Source organism: Mustelus asterias, chromosome 24 (assembly GCF_964213995.1).
Source record: "Mustelus asterias chromosome 24, sMusAst1.hap1.1, whole genome shotgun sequence".
Lineage (NCBI taxonomy): Eukaryota > Metazoa > Chordata > Chondrichthyes > Carcharhiniformes > Triakidae > Mustelus > Mustelus asterias.
Window position 1 is genome coordinate 41,146,704 of NC_135824.1, and position 19,529 is coordinate 41,166,232.

At 45.6% G+C, this 19,529-nt stretch overlaps 1 protein-coding gene across 3 annotated transcripts in view; it reads left to right on the forward strand.

Moving 5' to 3' along the window:
• The window catches only part of spg21 (SPG21 abhydrolase domain containing, maspardin), a 137,042-nt gene that overhangs the window by 106,271 nt on the left and 11,242 nt on the right, over positions 1-19,529 (forward strand). For all 3 annotated transcript variants that reach the window (XM_078241603.1, XM_078241605.1, XM_078241606.1), the window contains one exon: positions 19,223-19,363. In XM_078241603.1, the coding sequence (XP_078097729.1) occupies positions 19,223-19,363 (141 nt within the window). The remainder of the gene's footprint in view (positions 1-19,222; positions 19,364-19,529) is intronic.

Here is a 19,529-nt window from a genome sequence, read left to right on the forward strand (position 1 = left end):
CCCTCTGGACACTTTTGTATTTCTCTCCTCTCACCTATGCTCTCTAGTTTTAGACTGCCCTACCTTTGAGAAAAGATATTGACTATCTAGCTGATCTATGCCCCTCATTGACCTTTTTAAGATCACCCCTTAGCATCCTACGCTGCAGAGGAAAAAGTCCCAGTCTATCCAGCCTCTCCTTCGAACTCAAACCATCAATGCTGGTAACATCCAAGTAAATTTTTTCTGCACTCTTTCTAGTTTAATAATATCCTTTCTATAATACAGTGACCAGAACTGTTCGCAGTATTTCAAGTGCGGCCTTACCAATGTTTTGTCCAACTTCAACAAGATGTCCCAACTCCTGTATTCAATGTTCTGGCCAATGAAACCAAGCATGCTGAATGCCTTCTTCACCACTCTGTCCACTTGTGACTCCACTTTCAATGAACTCTGAACATGTACCCCGAGATCTCTTTGTTCTATAACACTCCCCAACGCCCTACCATTAATTGGATAAGTCCTGCCCTGGTTCAATCTACCAAAATGCATCACCTCGCATTTATCTAAATTAAACTCCATCCCCATTCATCAGCCCACTGGCCCAATTGATCAAGATCCCATTGCAATCCTAGATAACCTTCTTCACTGTCCACTATGCCACCAATCCTGGTGTCATCTGCAGACTTACTGACCATGCCTCCTATATTCTCATCCAAATCATTAATATAAATGACAAATAACAGTGGACCCAGCACCGATCCCTGAGGCACACCACTGGTCACAGGCCTCCAGTTTGAAAGACGACCCTCTACAACCACCCTCTGGCTTCTGTCATCAAGAAGTTTAACAACACCAGGTTAAAGTCCAACAGGTTTATTTGGTAGCAAAAGCCACACAAGCTTTCGGAGCTGCAAGCCCCTTCTTCAGGTGAGTGGGAATTCTGTTCACAAACAGAGCATATAAAGACACAAACTCAATTTACATGAAGAATGGTTGGAATGCGAATACTTACAATACTAATCAAGTCTTTAAGAAACAAAACAGCATGAGTGGAGAGAGCATCAAGACAGGCTAAAAAGATGTGTATTGTCTCCAGACAAGACAGCCAGTGAAACTCTGTGGGGGGTTACAAATAGTGTGACATGAACCCAATATCCCGGTTGAGGCCGTCCTCGTGTGTGCGGAACTTGGCTATCAGTTTCTGCTCAGCGACTCTGCGCCGTCGTGTCGCGAAGGCCGCCTTGGAGAACGCTTACCCGAATATCAGAGGCCGAATGCCCATGACCGCTGAAGTGCTCCCCAACAGGAAGAGAACAGTCTTGCCTGGTGATTGTCGAGCGGTGTTCATTCATCCGTTGTCGCAGCGTCTGCATAGTTTCCCCAATGTACCATGCCTCGGGACATCCTTTCTTGCAGCGTATCAGGTAGACAACGTTGGCCGAGTTGCATGAGTATGTACCGTGTACCTGGTGGATGGTGTTCTCACGTGAGATGATGGAATCTGTGTCGATGATCCGGCACATCTTGCAGCGGTTGCTGTGGCAGGGTTGTGTGGTGTCATGGTCACTGTTCTCCTGAAGGCTGGGTAGTTTGCTGCGGACAATGGTCTGTTTGAGGTTGTGCGGTTGTTTGAAGGCAAGAAGAGGGGGTGTGGGGATGGCCTTGGCGAGATGTTCGTCTTCATCAATGACATGTTGAAGGCTCCGGAGGAGATGCTGTAGCTTCTCCGCTCCGGGGAAGTACTGGACAACGAAGGGTACTCTGTCCACTGTGTCCCGTGTTTGTCTTCTGAGGAGGTCGGTGCGGTTTTTCGCTGTGGTGCGTTGGAACTGTTGATCAATGAGTCGAGCGCCATATCCTGTTCTTATGAGGGCATCTTTCAGCGTCTGGAGGTGTCTGTTGCGATCCTCCTCATCCGAGCAGATCCTGTGTATACGGAGGGCTTGTCCATAGGGATGGCTTCTTTAACGTGTTTAGGGTGGAAGCTGGAGAAGTGGAACATCGTGAGGTTATCCGTGGGCTTGCGGTACAGTGAGGTGCTGAGGTGACTGTCCTTAATGGAGATGCGTGTGTCCAAGAATGCAACCGATTATGCAATCAATGTACCCGGCATGGTACATTGGGGAAACTATGCAGACGCTGCGACAACGGATGAATGAACACCGCTCGACAATCACCAGGCAAGACTGTTCTCTTCCTGTTGGGGAGCACTTCAGCGGTCAAGGGCATTCGGCCTCTGATATTCGGGTAAGCGTTCTCCAAGGCGGCCTTCGCGACACGACGGCGCAGAGTCGCTGAGCAGAAACTGATAGCCAAGTTCCGCACACACGAGGACGGCCTCAACCGGGATATTGGGTTCATGTCCCACTATTTGTAACCCCCGCAGAGTTTCACTGGCTGTCTTGTCTGGAGACAATACACATCTTTTTAGCCTGTCTTGATGCTCTCTCCACTCATGCTGTTTTGTCTCTTAAAGACTTGGTTAGTTGTAAGTATTCGCATTCCAACCATTATTCATGTAAATTGAGTTTGTGTCTTTATATGCTCTGTTTGTGAACAGAATTCCCACTCACCTGAAGAAGGGGCTTGCAGCTCCGAAAGCTTGTGTGGCTTTTGCTACCAAATAAACCTGTTGGACTTTAACCTGGTGTTGTTAAACTTCTTACTGTGTTTACCCCAGTCCAACGCCGGCATCTCCACATTCTGTCATCAAATTTTGTATCTATTTAGCTACCTCACCCCGGATCCCATGAGATTTAACCTTGTGCAACTACCTACAATGCGGTACCTTGTCAAAGGCCTTGCTAAAGTCCATGTAGTCATGATGTGGAGATGCCGGCGTTGGACTGGGGTTGGGCTTAGAGCCTCGAAAGCTTGTGTGGCTTTTGCTACCAAATAAACCTGTTGGACTTTAACCTGGTGTTGTTAAACTTCTTACAATGTCCATGTAGACAACATCAATTGCACTGCCCTCATCTACCTTCTTGGTTACCCCTTCAAAAAACTCAGTCAAATTTGTGAGACATGATTTTCCACTCAAAGCCATGCTGACTGTCCCTAAACAGTCCTTGCGTCTCCAAATGCCTGTAGATCCTGTCTCTCAAAATGCCTTCTCACAACTTACCCATGACAGATGTGAGGCTCACCGGCCTGTGGTTCCCAGGCTTTTCCCTGCAGCCCTTCTTAAAGAAAGGCACAACATTTGCCACCCTCCAATCTTCAGGCACCTCAGCTGTGACTATCGATGATTCAAATATCTCTGCTAGGGGACCCGCAATTTCCTCCCTAGTCTCCCACAATGTCCTGGGATACACTTCATCAGGTCCCGGGGATTTATCTACCTTGATGCACTTTATGACTTCCAGCATCTCCTTCTCTGTAATATGGACACTCCTCAAGACATCACTATTTATGTCCCCAAGTTCCCTAACATTCACGCTTTTCTCAACAGTAAATACTGATGAGAAGTATTAATTTAGGATCTCACCAATCTCTTGTGGATCCTCACATAGATGACCAGTTCTGACTATTCATTCTGTCCATGCCTCTCATAATCTTGTAGACTTCTATCAGGTCGCCCCTCAACCTCCTGTCATTCCAGTGAGAACAAACCAAGTTTCCCCAACCTCTCCTCAGAGCTAATGCCCTCCATACCAGCCAACATCCTGGTAAATCTTTTCTGTACCCTGTCCAAGGCCCCCACATCCTTCTGGTAGTGTGGCGACCAGAATTGAACACTATATTCCAAGTGCGGCCTAACTAAGGTTCGATAAAGCTGCAACATGACTTGCTAATTTTTAAACTCAGTGTCCCGGCCGATGAAGACAAGCATGCCATATGCCTTCTTGACTACCTTCTCCGCCAACATTGCCACTTTGTGACCCGTGTACCTGGACACCCAGATCCCTCTGCCTATCAATACTCTTAAGGGTTCTGCCATTTACTGTATATTTTCCATCTTTATTAGACGTTCCAAAATGCATTACCTCAAATTTGTCCGGATTAAGCGCCATCTCCTATCTCTCCACCCAAGTCTCCAACCGATCTATATCCTGGTGTATCCTCTGACGGTCTTCATCGCTATCCGCAATTCCACCAACCTTTGGAAAGTAACAAGCCGTCCAGATTTACTGCACAGTTAATTAATCCAGCTACTATCTGGCATCTCAACTTCTGCTGACCAGGAGACAGGAAGAAACATATATCGATATGTCTTTTGTCAGCCTGACAACTTTATAAAGTTTGCTTTTCTGTTTTGCAAAATTGTTGGGCTGATAAAATGGCTCCAACAAATCATATGCTGTGTTCTGGAATCTTCTGAGCAATTTGAAAGCTAATGAAGACTAACACCTCAAACCCCCTAGATTATAGCATCTCTTTCATTGCATAAACATTCCTGCCAAGCCAACACAATGCATTAGCAGTCTTCCCCAGCCAACTGTGGACAAAGGCTGCCAAAAAAGAAAATGCTGGAAAATCTCAGCAGGTCTGGCAGTATCTGTAAGGAGAGAAAAGAGCTGTTGTTGCGAGTCCAGGTGATCCTTTGTCAAAGCTGATTACAAAGATGCTGCAGATCTCCTTACAGATGCTGCCAGACCTGCTGAAATTTTCCAGCATTTTCTTTTCTGGCTTCAGATTCTAGCATCCGCAGTAATTTGTTTTTATCCAGTAGACAAAGGCAATTGTTTGTGATTCCTATCCTCCAACGGTGGTGCTAGTGGCCCCACTGTTATCTACTTCAAACTACAAAGTAAAGAGGGGCTTCAACAATGTCCTGGGATATACCTCATCAGGTATATCAGGTTTGGCTTGGCCAAACAGCTCAACCGAAACCCATCCTGTCACATGACCAAGACTTGAGATGTTTGAATTTCTTTAATGATACAGTTTTTGAATTTTATCTTCCATGAGCGATTGATCTCAGAAGAGAAGGATGACCCCAGGCAAGCGGTCTGTCTCTGTCTATCACTTTACCATTGAGTGGGTATCAGCAGAAACGGCTCCATTTGAGTCATTTGCCTGTCCCTCATCTTTGCTGTGAGCTACGGGAACATTAGAACCTCTGTATTTGTGCCTTGAAGACTGATTCAACTCTACCTGTCTTATCCCATCATGCAAATTCTTATATTCAGCCTCTGAAGAAATACACCATTGGACTTTTGATACTGAATTCCAAGGAAACCATATTTAATCATGGTTTGGCCCTGCATTCCTTTTTTTCCCTTATCCCTCTTGTACGAGTACAAAAGAAACAGAAGGGTTGGGTAAAATACATCACCACTTATAAAGGGGGAAATCAAAAATACTTTTCTGTTTATGGACAGTTAGTGAGGGGATCATAGAATCCCTACAGTGCAGGAGAAGGCCATTTGGCCCATCAAGTCTGCACCGACAACAATCCCACCCAGGCCCTCTCCCCGGTAAATCAGAGCTGTTTAAATTAATGCCCCTTCCCCCATGTCTATAAGAATCTGAAAGGTTGCTGGGCATTTTTAAGGTCGAAGGGCATGACCGTACACTGTTATAGGCCATCTGGATTGATGAAAGCTGGGTGAAAAAACATCCATGGCTAAATAAGGAGGTCAATGACAATATAAAGACAAAAACTAAGGTGTACCATATTGCAAAGGCCAGTGGCAGGTTGGAAGACTGGGAAACTTTCAAACATAAACAAAGGGATACTAAAAATGTAATAAAAAGAGCTAAGGTAAATTATGAAAGAAAACTGGCGCAGAATAACAAAAGGGATAGCAAAAGCTTCTATAAGTATATGAAAGGGAAGAGAGTCGCTCAGATGAATGTTGTCTCCTTGGAAGATGAAACCGGAGAGTTAATAGTGGGGAACACTGAAATGGCAGAGGTTCTAACCCAATACTTTGCCTCAGTTTTCACAGTGGAGGACACTAATACCATTCTTATAGGAACAGGCAAGTCAGAGGTAATAGAAAGCGTAGAGCTTTCAACATCGATCGGGAAAAGGTACTCAGCAAATATTGGGATTAAGGGCAGACAAATGCCCTGGACCTGATGATGGCCTACATCCATTAAAGGAAGTGGCGGTGGAGATAGTGGATCCATATAATATTCCAAAATTCTCTGGACACGGGAAAGGTTCCAGTGGATTGGAAAAATGCTAATGTACCGCCCTTATTCAAAAACGGAGAGGGGCAAAATGTGGGAAATTACAGACCAGTTTAACATCTGTTACTGGGAAAGTGTTAGAATTAATTATCAAGAAAGCAATATCAGGACATTTGGAAAGTTAAAATGCTATCCATCAGAGTCAGCATGGTTTTATGAAGGGCAAATCATGTTTGACTAATTTGCTAGAGTTCTTCGAAGATGTAACAAGCAAAGCAGATAATGGGGATCCTGTAGATGTTGTACATCTGGACTTCTGCAAGGCATTTGATAAGGTGCCGCACAAAAGATTAATTCACAAGGTTAGATCACATGGGATATGGGGTAATTTATTAACTTGGATAGGTGACTGGCTGATGGACAGAAGACAGAGTCGTGATAAATGGGTGAGGGTCCAGGGGAGGGCAGCAGAGCGGCAATGCTGATTGGCTGTTGCAGGCAAGATTTGCATCGGTGCAGTCACTGCTACCAGAAGGTGGTTTGTGAGGAGCTGTTGTACAGGGACGGTAAAGGGTTGGAATCAAGTGGATCCCTTGCGGAGTATAGAGGGTGTAGGAGTAGAGTTAAGAGAGAAATCAGGAGGGCAAAAAGAGGACACGAGATTGTTTTGGCAGATAAGGCAAAGGAGAATCCAAAGAGCTTCTACAATACATAAAGGGCAAAAGCGTAACTAGGGAGAGAGTACGACCTCTTAAGGATCAACAAGGTCATCGATGTACGGATCCACAAGAGATGGATGAGATCCTAAGTGGTTATTTCTCATCAGTATTCACTGTTGAGAAAAGCATGGATGTTAGGGAACTTGGGGAATGAAAGAGTGATGTCTTGAGGAGTGTACATATTACAGAGAAGGAGATGCTGGAAGTTTTAAAGCGCATCAAGGTAGATAAATCCCTGGGACCTGATGAGGTATATCCCAGGACATTGTGGGAGGCTAGGGAGGAAATTGTGGGTCTCCTAGCAGAGATATTTGAATCACTGATAGTCACAGGTGAGGTGCCTGAAGATTGGAGGGTGGCAAATGTTGTGCCTTTCTTTAAGGAGGGCTGCAGGGAAAAGCTTGGGAACTAAAGGCCGGTGAGTCTCACATCTGTCGTGGTTAAGTTGTTAGAAGGTATTCTGAGACACAGGATCTACAGGCATTTAGAGACACAAGGACTGATTAGGGACAGTCAGCATGGCTTTATGAGTGGAAAATCATGTCTCACAAATTTGATTGAGTGTTTTAAGAACATAAGAACATAAGAAATAGGAGCAGGAGTAGGCCATCTAGCCCCTCGAGCCTGCCCCGCCATTCAATAAGATCATGGCTGATCTGACGTGGATCAGTACCACTCACCCGCCTGATCCCCATAACCCTTAATTCCCTTACCGATCAGGAATCCATCCATCCGCGCTTTAAACATATTCAGCGAGGTAGCCTCCACCACCTCAGTGGGCAGAGAATTCCAGAGATTCACCACCCTCTGGGAGAAGAAGTTCCTCCTCAACTCTGTCTTAAACCGACCCCCCTTTATTTTGAGGCTGTGTCCTCTAGTTTTAACTTCCTTACTAAGTGGAAAGAATCTCTCCGCCTCCACCCTATCCAGCCCCCGCATTATCTTATAAGTCTCCATAAGATCCCCCCTCATCCTTCTAAACTCCAACGAGTACAAACCCAATCTCCTCAGCCTCTCCTCATAATCCAAACCCCTCATCTCCGGTATCAACCTGGTGAACCTTCTCTGCACTCCCTCCAATGCCAATATATCCTTCCTCATATAAGGGGACCAATACTGCACACAGTATTCCAGCTGCGGCCTCACCAATGCCCTGTACAGGTGCATCAAGACATCCCTGCTTTTATATTCTATCCCCCTCGCAATATAGGCCAACATCCCATTTGCCTTCTTGATCACCTGTTGTACCTGCAGACTGGGCTTTTGCGTCTCATGCACAAGGACCCCCAGGTCCCTTTGCACGGTAGCATGTTTTAATTTGTTTCCATTGAGATAGTAATCCCATTTGTTATTATTTGAAGGGGTAACCAAGAAGGTAGATGAGGGCAGTGTAGTTGACGTTGTCTACATGGCAATTAGCAAGGCCTTTGACAAGGTGCTACATGGTATGTTGTTGCATAAGGTTAAATCTCACGGGACCCAGGGTGAGGTAACCAAATGGATACAAAATTTGCTTGATGACAGAAGCCAGAGGGTGGTTGTAGAGGGTCGTCTTTCAAACTGGAGGCCTGTGACCGGTGGTGTACCTCAGGGATCGGTGCTGGGTCCACTGTTACTTGTCATTTATATTAATGATTTGGATGAGAATTTAATAGGCATGGTTAGTAAGTTTGCAGATGACACCAAGATTGGTGGCATAGTGGACTGTGAAGAAGGTTATCTTGGATTGCAACAGGATCTTGATCAATTGGTCCAGTGGGCTGATGAATGGGGATGGAGTTTAATTTAGATAAATGCGAGGTGATGCATTTTGATAGATCGAACCAGGCAGGACTTACTCAGTTAATGGTAGGGTGTTGGGGAGGGTTACAGAACAAAGAGATCTCGGGGTACAGGTCATAGTTCCTTGAAAGTGGAGTCAGAGGTGGACAGAATGATGAAGAAGGCATTCGGCGTGCTTGGTTTCATCAGTCAGAACATTAAATACAGGAGTTGGGACATGTTGTTGAAGTTGTACAAGACGTTAGTAAGGCCACACTTGGAACACTGTGTACAGTTCTGGTCACCCTATTATAGAAAAGATATTATTGAAGTGGAAAGAGTACAGAAAATATTTACTGGGATGCTACCGGGATTTGATAGTTTGAATTATAAGGAGAGGCTGGACAGACTGGGACTTTTTCCTCTGCAGCGTAGGAGGCTTTGGGGTGATCTTACAGAGGTCTATAAAATAATGAGAGGCACAGATCAGCTAGGTAGCCAATATCTTTTCCCAAAGGTAGGGGAGTCTAAAACTGGAGGGCATAGGTTTAAGGTGAGAGGGGAAGGGTCCAGAGGGGCAAATTTTTCACAGAGGGTGGTGAGTGTCTGGAACAAGCTGCCAGAGGTAGTAGTAGAGGCGGGTACAATTTTGTCCTTTAAAAAGCATTTAGACAGTTACATGGGTAAGATGGATGGAGGGATATGGGCCAAAAGCGGGCATTTGGGACTTGCTTAGGGGTTTAAAAAAAAAGGCGGTATGGACAAGTTGGGCCGAAGGGCCTGTTTCTATGCTGTGAATCTCTATGACTCTAAATGGGTTGTTATCTGGATGGCAAAAATATTGGGGTGTCACAAGGTTCGGTCCTTGGGCCCCAGCTATTTGCAATCATAGAATCATAGAATCCTACAGTGCAGAAAGAGGCCATTCAGCCCATCGACTCTGCACCGACCACAATCCCACCCAGGCCCTTCCCCATATCCCTACATATTTTACCCGCTAATCCCTCTAACCTACGCATCCCGGGACACTAAGGGGCAATTTAGCATGGCCAATTAACCTAACCCGCACATCTTTGGACTGTGGGAGGAAACCGGAGCACCCGGTACGGTATCTATATTAACAACTTGAATACAGGAACAGAAGCCTCTATAGCCAAATTTGCAGATGACACAAAACTCGGCAGGACAGTAAGTTGCAATGAGGAAATAAGAACCTTACAAATGGATAGAGATAGGTTAAGAGAGGGACAAAATGTGGCAGATGGAGTTTAACATGGATAAATGTGAGGTCATGCATTTTTGTCAGAAAAATGGGAAGGGGACTTATTATCGAAATGGGGAGAGACTTCGGGGTACTCCGGTACAGAGGGATCTGGGTGTCCTCATTCAGGAGTCACGGAAAACTAGCATGCAGGTTCAGGAAAGAAAGCGAATGGAATGTTGGCATTTATAGCTAAAGGAATAGAATATAAAGGTAAGTATTGTTGCAACTACACAAGGTATTGGTGAGACCGCACCTGGAGTATTATGCACAGCTTTGGTCCCCTTATTTGAGGTCCCCTTATTCTATTGCATTCAAGAAGTGGCTGGATATAGCACTTGGGGCAAGTAGGATCAAAGGTTATGGGGAAAAGCAGGATTAGACTATTGAGTTGGATGATCAGCCATGATCTGAATGAATGGCGGACCAGGCGTGAAGGGCCAAATGGCCTCCTCCTGCTCCTATCTTCTATGTTTCTATGTAAAAGATGTAGTGGCATTGGAGGCAGTTCAGAGGAATTCACTAGATTGATTCCAGAGATGAAGGGTTTGTTGTATGAAGAGAGATTGAAAGAGAGATAGGTCCATAGTCTCTGGAATTTAGAAGAATGAGGGGAGGTCAAATTGAGTTTATAAGATGATAAAAGGTATGGATAAAGTAGACGTGGAGCGGATGCTTCCTCTTATGGGGCATTCTAGGACAAGAGGTCATCGTCTTAGGATAAGGGATAGCAAATTTAAAACAGATTTGCGGGGAAACGACTTCTCCCAAAGGGTTGTGAATCTGTGGAATTCGCTACCCCAAAGTGCGGTTGATGCTGGGACAGTGAGTAAATTTAAGAAGAAGTTGGACAGAGTTTTAATTGGTAATGGGTTGAAGGGTTATGGGGAGAAGGCAGGAAGATGGAGACAAGGAGCATATACATAGAACAGTACAGCACAGTACAGGCCCTTCAGCCCTCGATGTTGTGCCGAGCTTTGTCCGAAACCAAGATCAAGCTATCCCACTCCGTATCATTCTGGTGTGCTCCATGTGCCTATCCAATAACCGCTTGAAAGTTCCTAAAGTGTCCGACTCCACTATCACACCAAGCAGTCCATTCCACACCCCAACCACTCTCTGAGTAAAGAACCTACCTCGGTCATCCCTCTTGTATCTCCCTCCATGAACCTTATAGTTATGCCCCCTAGTAACAGCTACATCCACCCGAGAAAATAGTCTCTGAACATCCACTCTATCTAACCCCCTCATCATCTTATAAACCTCTATTAAGTCGCCTCTCATCCTCCTCCGCTCTAAAGAGAAAAGCCCTAGCTCCCTCAACCTTTCCTCATAAGACCTACCCTCCAAACCAGGCAGCATCCTCGTATATCTCCTCTGCATTCTCTCCAGTGCTTCCACATCCTTCTTATAGTGAGGTGACCAGAACTGTACACAATATTCCAAGTGTGGTCTCACCAAGGTCCTGTACAGTTGCAGCATAACCCCACGGCTCTTAAACTCAACCCCCCGTTAATAAACGCTAACACACTATAGGCCTTCTTCATAAACGCTAACACACTATTGGCCTTCTTCAGCCATGATCGAATGTCGCAGCAGACTCAGTGGGCTGAATGGCCTAATTCTGCTCCTATTTCTTATGAACTTATGATTTCTCTTGCTCTGGGGGTCATGGGGACTTGCTATATCCTTCTGCTGCTCTTCTGGTAGTTCACTTAATAGGGTATTTAGATTTTTTTTAGAATTCCTGTGTTTGCCAGTTCAACCTGGAAGCAGGTGGCACGGTGACACAGTGGTTAGCGTTGCTCCCTCATAGCGCCAGGGACCCGCGTTCGATTCCCGGCTTGGGCCACTGTCTGTGCGGAGTCTGCACGCTCTCCGGTGCTCCGGTTTCCACCCACAGTCTGAAAGACATGCCGGTTAGGTGCATTGGCCATGCTACATTCTCCCTCAGTGTACCAGAACAGGCACCGGAGTGTGGTGACTAGGGGATTTTCACAGTAATTTCATTGCAGTGTTAATGTAAGTCTACTTGTGATGATATATAAACTTAAGCTCTGGGCCACCCATTGTCACCTAATTCTCCCCAGCTGTCTTCTGCTATATTTAACCTCTGTCAAATGCTTACTGACTGCCTCGATTCTTGGCTGTGATATTTTTTAACATATTAAGCTGGCATAACCAACACCTCTTTTGGCAGAACTGGCCAATCTCTCGATCACCACTTTGGCTGTGACATTCTTGAAGGGAATGACCTTGGGGATTTGGATGGTCATATCTATTATTTTAAAGAGATACTGATAACCTCTCCTGGTTTTAGGTAGTGGCCCTACACAGTTTATCAGGGTTAGGTTGAAGGGTTTACCAAATACTAGTATGGGTTTGGGGGACAGGTGTAATTGTAGCCCAATGTTTGCCTGAAACTTGAAAAGTTTGGCAGGTTTTGCAGTCTGTGGCCACATCGAACTATAGCTGAGGCTACAAGAAGTGTCTGTTTATGCGGGCTGAGTTTTGTAGGAACCCACGTATTCAGCCATTGTATAATATGGGCAATTCATAACACTTTCTTAAATATTCTGAGGAGACACTGTCAGGTCGAGTACTGTCCAGTCCTTGTCTGCAGGTCTTCGTTGAGGTCTCTACTTCAGCTTTGTTACTTCATCTCTTAAGTAATAGTACGCAGGGTCCTGCCTCAGAGCAGGCAGTCTGTGCTATGTGCTTTTATTTGGAATCTGCCTGCCAGGCCTTAATTATGGAGGCCTGGCTGAGTGACCCCTCTTCTTTAGTCTGGTTTCCAAACAAGGTTTCAGTTACCCAGATCTCCGGCTCATCCAGTTGAGATGCTGGTTCCCTCTCATTTAGATTTGTTATTGTAACTTGGGGTTGGGTCACAATGTGATCGAGGAACTTCCGTAACTGCTGAGGTTCCCTTTTCTCACTTGGCTGGTCTAGGATTATGGAAGATGCTGCTACCTTACTACCAGAACAAAGAACAATACAGCACAGGAACAGGACCTTCGGCCCTCCAAACCTGCGCCGCTCATGTGCCCAACTAGACCATTCGTTTGTATCCCTCTATTCCCAGTCTGTTCATGTGGCTATCTAGATAAGTCTTAAACGATCCCAGCGTGTCCGCCTCAATCACCTTGCTTGGCAGTGCATTCCAGGCCCCCACCGCCCTCTGTGTAAAATACGTCCCCCTGACATCTGTGTTGAACCTTGCACCCCTCACCTTGAACCCGTGACCCCTTGTGTTCGTCACCTCCGACCTGGGAAAAAGCTTCCCACTGTTCACCCTATCTATGCCCTTCATAATTTTATACACCTCTATTAGGTCGCCCCTCATCCTCCGTCTTTCCAGAGAGAACAAACCCCAGTTTACCCAATCTCCCCTCATAGCTAATACCCTCCATACCAGGCAACATCCTGGTAAACCTTTTCTGTACTCTCTCCAAAGCCTCCACATCCTTCTGGTGGTGTGGTGACCAGAACTGGACGCAGTATTCCAAATGTGGCCTAACCAACGTTCTATACAGCTGCAACATCATATGCCAACTTTTATATTCTATGCCCCTTCCAATAAAGGCAAGAATGCCATATGCCTTCTTGACCACCCTCTCCACCTGTGCTGTCACCTTTAAGGATCTGTGGACTTGTACACCCAGGTCTCTCTGTGTGTCTATACTCCTGATGGTTCTGCCATTTATTGTATAGCTCCCCCTTACATTAGATCTACCGAAATGCATCACTTCGCATTTATCTGGATTAAATTCCATCTGCCATTTCTCCGCCCAATGTTCCAGCCTATCTATATCCTGCTGTATTCTCTGACAATTTTCATCACTATCCGCAACTCCAGCAATCTTTGTCGTCCACAAACTTACTGATCACACCAGCTACATCTTCCTCCAAATCATTTATATATATATATCACAAACAGCAGAGGTCCCAGTACAGAGCCCTGCGGAACACCAACCGGAAAAAGACCCCTCCACTGTTACCCTGTCTTCTATGGCTAAGCCAGTTCTCCACCCATCTAGCTAGCTCACCTTTTATCCCATGAGATTTAACCTTTTGCACCAACCTGCCATGAGGGACCTTGTCAAACGCTTTACTAAAATCCATATAGACGACATCCACGGCCCTTCCCTCGTCAGTCGTTTTTGTCACCTCCTCAAAAAACTCAACCAAATTTGTGAGGCATGACCTCCCTCGTACAAAACCATGCTGTCTATCGCTAATGAGATTATTCAGTTCTAAATGCGCATATATCCTATCTCTAAGAATCTTCTCCAACAATTTCCCTACCATGGACGTCAAGCTCACCGGCCTATAATTACCCGGGTTATCCTTGCTACCCTTCTTAAATAACGGGACCACATTTGCTATCCTCCAATCCTCTGGGACCTCACCTGTGTAAGAAGTTTAACAACACCAGGTTAAAGTCCAACAGGTTTATTTGGTAGCAAAAGCCACCATGTGGACTTGTCCTGCAGCCTGTTGGACTTTAACCTGGTGTTGTTAAACTTCTTACTGTGTTTACCCCAGTCCAAAGCCGGCATCTCCACATCATGACCTCACCTGTGTCCAGTGAAGAGACAAAGATTCCTGTTAGAGGCCCAGCAATTTCAGCTCTTGCCTCCCTGAGGAGTCTAGGATAGATGCCATCTGGCCCTGGGGATCTGTCTGTCTTAATGTTTCCTAAAAAACCTAACATTGGAACAGTATGTTGATAGCCCAACTAGAGAGGGGGCTATACTGGACCTAGTTCTGGGAAATGAGCCTGGTCAGGTCGTCAAAGTTTCGGTAGGGGAACATATGGCAAATAGTGACCACAACTCTGTTAACTTTACAATAGTAATGGACAAGGACGAGTGTTGTCCTAAGGGTAGGGTGCTAAATTGGGGGAAGGCTAACTATAGCCGGATTAGGCAGGAATTGGTGGCCGTTGATTGGGAGAGGCTGTTTGGGGGTAAGTCCACGTCTGGCATGTGGGAGTCTTTTAAGGAACAGTTGATAAGGCTGCAGGACAAGCATGTGCTTGTAAAAAGGAAAGATACGAAAGGTAGGATTCGAGAGCCGTGGATAACCAGAGAAATTGAGGATCTGATCAAAAAGAAAAGAGAGGCGTACGTTAGGTCCAGGCAACTGAAAACAGTTGGAGCTCTGGAGGAATACAGAGTAGGAAAGAACTCAAATGGGGAGTTAGAAGGGCAAAAAGAGGTCACGAAATGTTCTTGGCAGACAGGATTAAGGAGAATCCTAAGGCATTTTATTCATATGTTAGGAACAAAAGAGTTGTCAGGGAAAAAGTCGGACCTCTCAGGGACAAAGGAGGGGAATTATGCTTCGAACCCAAGGTAATAGGGGAAATCCTAAATGAATACTTTGCATCGGTATTCACAAAGGAGAGGGACTTGTTGACTGGGAGTGTCTCAGAGGGAGGTGTTGACCCATTAGAGAGAATCTCCATTACAAGGGAGGAAGTGTTAGGTTTTTTAGGTAACATTAAAACTGACAAATCTCCAGGGCCTGATGGCATCTATCCTAGACTGCTCAGGGAGACAAGAGATGTAATTGCTGGGCCTCTGACGGAAATCTTTGTCTCTTCATTGGACACAGGTGAGGTCCCTGAGGATTGGAGGATAGCGAATGTGGTACCGTTATTTAAGAAGGGTAGCAGGGATAACCCGGGTAATTATAGGCCAGTGAGCTTGACATCCATGGTAGGGAAGTTGTTGGAGAGGATTCTTACAGACAGGATGTATGCGCATTTAGAACGGAACAATCTCATTAGTGACAGACAGCATGGTTTTGTAAGAGGTAGGTCGTGCCGTACAAATTTGGTGAAGTTTTTTGAGGAAGTGACAAAAACGGTTGACGAAGGAAGGGCCGTGGATGTCGTCTATATGGATTTCAGTAAGGCATTTGACAAAGTCCCTCATGGCAGGTTGGGTAAGAAGGTTAAGGCTCATGGGATACAAGGAGAGGTGGCTACATGGGTAGAAAACTGGCTTGGCCACAGGAGACAGAGGGTAGCAGTCGAAGGGTCTTTTTCCGGCTGGAGGTCTGTGACCAGTGGTGTTCCGCAGGGCTCTGTACTGGGACCTCTGCTATTTGTGATATATATAAATGATTTGGAAGAAGATGTAACTGGTGTTATCAGCAAGTTTTTGTTCCTAACATGACACGAAGATGGCTGGACTTGCGGATAGCGATGAACATTGTCGGACAATACAGCAGGATATAGATAGGCTGGAAAATTGGGCGGAGAGGTGGCAGATGGAATTTAATCCAGATAAATGCGAAGTGATGCATTTTGGAAGAACTAATGTAGGGGGGAGTTATACAATAAATGGCACAGCCATCAAGACTATATAAACACAGAGGGACCTAGGTGTACAAGTTCACAAATCCTTGAAGGTGGCAGCACAGGTGGAGAAGGTGGTGAAGAAGGCATATGGTATGCTTACCTTTATAGGACGGGGTATAGAGTATAAAAGCTGGAGTCTGATGTTGCAGCTGTATAGAACGCTGGTTAGGCCACATTTGGAGTACTGCATCCAGTTCTGGTCGCCACACTACCAGAAGGACGTGGAGGCTTTAGAGAGAGTGCAGAGAAGGTTTACCAGGATGTTGCCTGGTATGGAGGGTCTTAGCTATGAGGAGCGATTGGGTAAACTGGGCTTGTTCTCCCTGGAAAGACGGAGGATGAGGGGAGACCAAATCGAGGTGTACAAAATTACGAAGGTCGGAGGTGACGATCACGAGGGGTCACGGGCTCAAGGTGAGAGGGGCGAGGTATAACTCAGATATCAGAGGGGCGTTTTTTACACAGAGGGTGGTGGGGTCCTGGAATGCGCTGCCAAGTAGGGTGGTGGAGGCAGACACGTTGGCATCGTTTAAGACTTACCTGGATAGTCACATGAGCAGTCTGGGAATGGACAGATACAAATGAATGGTCTAGTTGGACCAAGGAGCGGCACAGGCTTGGAGGGCCGAAGGGCCTGTTGCCTGTGCTATACTGTTCTTTGTTTGTACTTCCTTGTAATTGAGATTTTTTCTAACGGGTCAACACATCTCCCTGAGACAATACCAGTCAACATGTCCCTCTCCTTTGTGAATACTGATGCAAAGTATTCGTTTCGGATCTCATCTACTTGCTTTGGTTCTAAGCATAATTCCCCTCCTTTGTCCCCAAGAGATCCGATTCTTTCCCTAACAACCCTCTTGTTCCTAACGTATGTATAAGATGCCTTAGGATTCTCCTTAATCCTGTCTGCCAAGGACATTTCGTGACCCCTTTTTGCCCTTCCAAGTCCCTGTTTGAGTTCTTTTCTACTTTCTCTGTATTCCTCCAGTGCTCCATCTGTTTTTAGCTGCCTGGACCTCATGTATGCCTCTTTTTTCTTTTTGATTAGACCCACAATTTCACTGGTTATCCACGGCTCCCGAATCCTACCTTTCCTATTCTTCCTCTTTACAGGCACATGCCTGACCTGCAGTCCTATCAACTGCTCCTTAAAAGATTCCCATATACCAGATGTGGATTTACCCTCGAACAGCCACCAAATCCTGCCTAATCTGGCTGTAGTTAGCCTTCCCCCAATTCAGCACCTTACCCATTACTATCCTAAAATTTACAGAATTGTGGTCACTATTTGCCACATGTTCCCCTACTGAAACTTTGATGACCTGACCGGGCTCATTCCCCAGTACTAGGTCCACTATAGTCCCCTCTCTAGTTGGACTGTCAACATATTGTTCCAAAGAACCTTCCTGTACACATTTTATAAATTCTTCCCCGTCCAGGCCCCCAGTCCTAAGCGATTTCCAGTCTGTGAAGGAAATTAAAGTCTCCCACTACAACAACCCTATTTTTTCTGCACCTGTCCAGAATCTCCTTGCATATCCGTTCCTCAACTTCCTGTGGGCTGTTGGGAGGCCTGTCGTATACCCACAGCATAGTGACTGCGCCCCTCCTGTTTCTGAGCTCCCCCACAGTGACTCGTTACCTGACCCTTCCAAATTGTCCACCCTCTGTACAGCTGTAATATGTTCCCTAACCAGCATTGCTACTCCCCCGCCTCTCCTAGTCCAGCTGAGTCATTCCCAAGCAAGAAATAAATCTCTGCCACCAGCTACTAATGACAATCTCTACAGTAACTGAATCCGAACTCGGTCACTGTTGGACCCAATGGAGAGGAATGAACATGTATCTTCCAATTCCATTGACTAACACCTTGAACTCGCCAAGTCCACAGTTTTACAGTGCAGAGAGTCCCATGGTGGCAACTGTCTCTTCTGATCCCATTCTCCAGCACAGGTCTGTAGACTTGGATGCTATGGTGTTTCATATGCTCATTTAAATGCCTCTTAAATGTTCTTGCATGTAACAAACTTTTCCAATGCTTTCTAGAACTTTCTCCACTACTGACATTACATTCAGTGACATGCAGTTTCTGGATTTATCCCTGTGATAACCCCCTGGACTTAGATGAGGATTCGCTATTGAGCCCTGTGGGACTCACAGAATATAGGTTCCTGTGGTAATGGGCAATTGCCTAACCAGGTTGAACTCCTATCCCAAGCCCTTGATAAGGCGGACCCCTGAGAGGGTTCAGTGTTCTAGCTTTCCGGATGGGACTCATACATGTACCACGGGGTTGTGTTTTAACTTTTGCTTCGATAAATAAACGTTGTTCCTTTCCAGTTGGCTTCCTGAGTTATTACACTGGTGATGAGGTACAAGGAACGTTTCTGGGAACCTTACTGCTCTCGTACATTCATATGAATTTTTGGAGACAGCACCCCATGGACCCCAGGCACCGAACCAGTGTCCTACACTAAGAACTGGAGCCAAGGTAGTCAGAAAACATATTGACCACCTCTGCCATCGGGAGCTTTTGACAGAAGCAGTGACTGCATTGAACATGCCATTTTTGGCACCGTGCACACCTAAGGGCAGTCGAGGAACTTTACCCTCGATAGGCTTAAAAAGAGCCAATGAGGATTCCACCTCAGAAATGCAAATGGAGACAGCAGAGCCTTAGCTAGAGGTCGTTGTCAAGGACAAAACAAGTGGCACTTTGGCGTTCATCAAGAACAAGACAGTCGCCGACTCGTATACCCTGCCTGACCAGGTGGAGTACACAACGGAAAGAAGGCCATGGGCCAGTAGACGATTTGTTTTCTCCTTCAAAATAACTAAAACAAATGATTTAAATCATTATATTTCTATTTGTTGGAACTTTGTGACTGCAAATTGATTGCCTTGTTTAAGAAAGAAAACGTTTGCATTTGCATAGCACCTTTCACGTTGTCCTTTGACCCTGAAAGGTGCTTGATACATGCGAGTTTTTCTTGTTTTTTGATAATTTAGCGTTGTAATTTCTTGTTCTATTGTGATCTGTTTCAGGTCTTTGACCACAGTGCACTTTCTCAAGAAGCCAAAGAAGAAATGTATAAATTATATCCAAATGCAAGGCGGGCACATCTTAAAACTGGTGGCAACTTTCCCTATTTATGTCGCAGTGCTGAGGTTAACCTTTATGCGCAGGTGAAGTACCAGAGATTTTCTTCTCATGTACATGATTCAAGGGCTGGCACTTTTTATTATTCTTTCTTGGTATGTGGGCATCACTGGCAGGGCCAGTTATTGCATAACCTTAATTTCCTTTGAGATGTTGGTGAGCTGTTGCCTGAACACTGTGGGAGAACAGCAG